The sequence below is a fragment of the Sinocyclocheilus anshuiensis genome, unplaced genomic scaffold (assembly GCF_001515605.1).
Source record: "Sinocyclocheilus anshuiensis isolate Anshui unplaced genomic scaffold, SAMN03320099.WGS_v1.1 scaffold2144, whole genome shotgun sequence".
NCBI lineage: Eukaryota > Metazoa > Chordata > Actinopteri > Cypriniformes > Cyprinidae > Sinocyclocheilus > Sinocyclocheilus anshuiensis.
In genome coordinates, this window is record NW_015547642.1 from 316,309 (window position 1) to 318,970 (window position 2,662).

The 2,662-nt window shown below is 44.2% G+C and overlaps 1 protein-coding gene across 1 annotated transcript in view; it reads right to left on the reverse strand.

The window, feature by feature from the left end:
* LOC107701883 (venom phosphodiesterase 1) overlaps positions 1–2,662 on the reverse strand; it is a 48,512-nt gene that overhangs the window by 17,834 nt on the left and 28,016 nt on the right. Inside the window, exons 10-13 of the mRNA XM_016504021.1 lie at positions 2,299–2,364; positions 901–973; positions 256–364; positions 42–164 (exon numbers count right to left, since the gene is read on the reverse strand). Coding sequence (XP_016359507.1) covers positions 42–164; positions 256–364; positions 901–973; positions 2,299–2,364 — 371 coding nt within the window. The remainder of the gene's footprint in view (positions 1–41; positions 165–255; positions 365–900; positions 974–2,298; positions 2,365–2,662) is intronic.

The following is a 2,662-nucleotide window of genomic DNA, read 5'->3' on the forward strand; positions in this document are numbered from 1 at the left end:
CTAGGACCGTTCTAAACTTTGTGTGCTTGTGTTTGACTTACAGGTGTGTGTTGTGTTTTTCGCTCTGATTCGTCCAAAAGGCCCTTCACTGACGTACAGATGACTGACATCACCTATAAAATTCTGAAGAGCCTCTTTACGCTCACAGCTGGTCTCCTCCATACCTGAGTGCACACACACACACACACACACACACACGTCACACTTGCACACAGTGTGTTTCCTCACAGCTGATTGTATGTGTGTGTGTGTTACCATGATCGGCGACGATGATGATGTTGACACACTGATGAAGGTTGAGTTGTTTGAGGCCGTTCATCAGCTGACCGATGACTCTGTCCACTCCCTGCAGAGCCAAGATCAGCTGCACGCACACACACACACACACACACACACACACACACACACACAAGCTGACTTGTAGGATTTGTTTCATCACCTCTGACTTGCTGTGAAACAAACCTCATCCCACTGGAGGCACTCTAGTGTGAAATGAGCTCCAGCACTTGACAGCCTCACATTTGATGCTGGGAAACCAAGAGTTCATTTCACAGGACTGACACTTTCACTACAGATGCTCTGCCTGACAGACCACAAGATGTCAGCAGATGTTTTGAAGCTGAATGTGTTTTTTCAGCATAAATCAGCGTTTTAAAGCTATTTGTGGCATCAGATGATCATCAACATCATCTGATACTCCTGGCCTTCAGAAGTCAGCGCAGACAGGAAGTGATGAGGAGCGTGTGAGAGAAACATCATCAGCACACACCAGTGAGTCTGTGTCACCCGCTTGTGATGCCTGATAAACACTGCTGAGTGTGTCTGTGTGAGTGTGTGTGTGTGTGTGTGTGTGTGTGTGTGTGTGTGTGTATTTGTTTGTGTGTGTGTGTGTGTTCTCACCCCTCCGCTGACGGGTCCATAACTGTGTCCTGAACTATCAGGCTCCTCCAGGTAGATTGTGAAGAAATCCGGCCTATAGCAGTAGAAACACACACACACAGCGAGACTGAGTCTGAGTGACGAACTGCCAGCTGACCTCGGATGCAGATTCAGCGTTTTCACATCTGTGTATCGTTTGCTTTGCTGTGATATTTATGAATGAGTTTGAGTGGAAATTCACAGCTGCATATCTGCCACTGGGCTCAGAAAAAATAACCTTGTTTCGCCTTTGAATGAAATGGAATTTTCTGACCCCCATGGACAGATATTTTTTTCTGGTTTCAAGGGGTACTTTTTTAACTTTAGTTAGTGTGTAATGTTGCTGTTTGAGCATAAATAACGTCTGCAAAGTTACGACGCTCAAAGTTCAATCAAAATGAGATATTTTCTTTTACAGAATTCACTTTTTAAGGCCTACAACACACGGCTCGTAGGGACTACAACCAGCTTCTTCCTGGGTTGGTGACATCACAAACCCTACAATTTACATAAACCCCGCCCCCGGGAACACGCAACAAAGGGGGCGGGGTCATGTTGGGCTGCTTTAGAGAAGAGGAGGAGCTGTTGTAGTAGAGTGTTGTTGCCATGCCATCGAAACGCTGTTATTTTCACCCCGATTCTTTGTTCGGCCTTCCTAGGCACGCTGCACTTAAGGAACAATGGTTAAAATTTATTTTTAACTTAGTTCCTGAAATTTCTAATCCCAATACAGCTCTCTGTGCTGCACGTTTTATGGAGGACAGCTTCCTCAATCTACGCGAGTTCATTGTCGCACAAAGGCTTGTCCTGAACGATGGAGCAGTTCCCGCTTTAAAAGCAGAAGCTGTTGTTTACGGGCCACAGCCTGTAAGTGTGTTTGATTCTTTGCTGGTGTGTTTTCCATTAATAGTTTCTATCATTTTATGTTGTAGCAAGGACATAAACGAATGGCAACGCTGTTTGGCTCTGCTAGCCAGCGATCTCCGACAAACACCTCCAAACTTCTTAATCCCGCCAGTGAACTTCGAATGTTGGTGTTTATGTGACAAGTGTAAATTATTCTTTGATTAGAGCTTTTATGCAGCGTTTACCAACATGCTCATTTAGCTACAGGCATGCTAAATATGGTCCTGTGTTTGATTTGGCCACTGTAGTAAAGCATGGTTAGTCTTCATACTAGGCGGTTAGCAAATCACAGCACACTGGGCCAGCTAACCAATCTGAGCCCAGGAAAAGACACAAATGAAATGAAGAACTCTAATAATTTTTTGTAATGAATGTAACAGGTTGTGAAAAACACCCGAAAGACACTGAGCAAACAGATCCTGCAGATTCAGACACGTGATGTGATGAAGGACGGTCATGATGAAGATGATTTACCGTTTATCCTCTGGTAACTGCAGCCAGCGCAGAACACTGAAGATCCTCTCCTCATATGGGACCTTCCTACACACACACACACACACACGGTATGATCAGGTCACATGTTCAGCCATGTTTGAGTTCGTTCTGTGAGCTAAAACTAATTCGCTATTAAAGGGGTCATATGATGTTGCTAAAAAGAACATTATTTGGTGTAATGAAATGTGTTTATGCGGTTTAAGGTTAAAAAAACACATTATTTTCCACATACTGTACATTATTGTTTCTCCTCTATGCCCCGCCTTTCTGAAACGTGTCAATTTTTACAAAGCTCATCGGTCTGAAAAAGCGAGGTGTGCTGTGATTGGCCAGCTATCCAGTG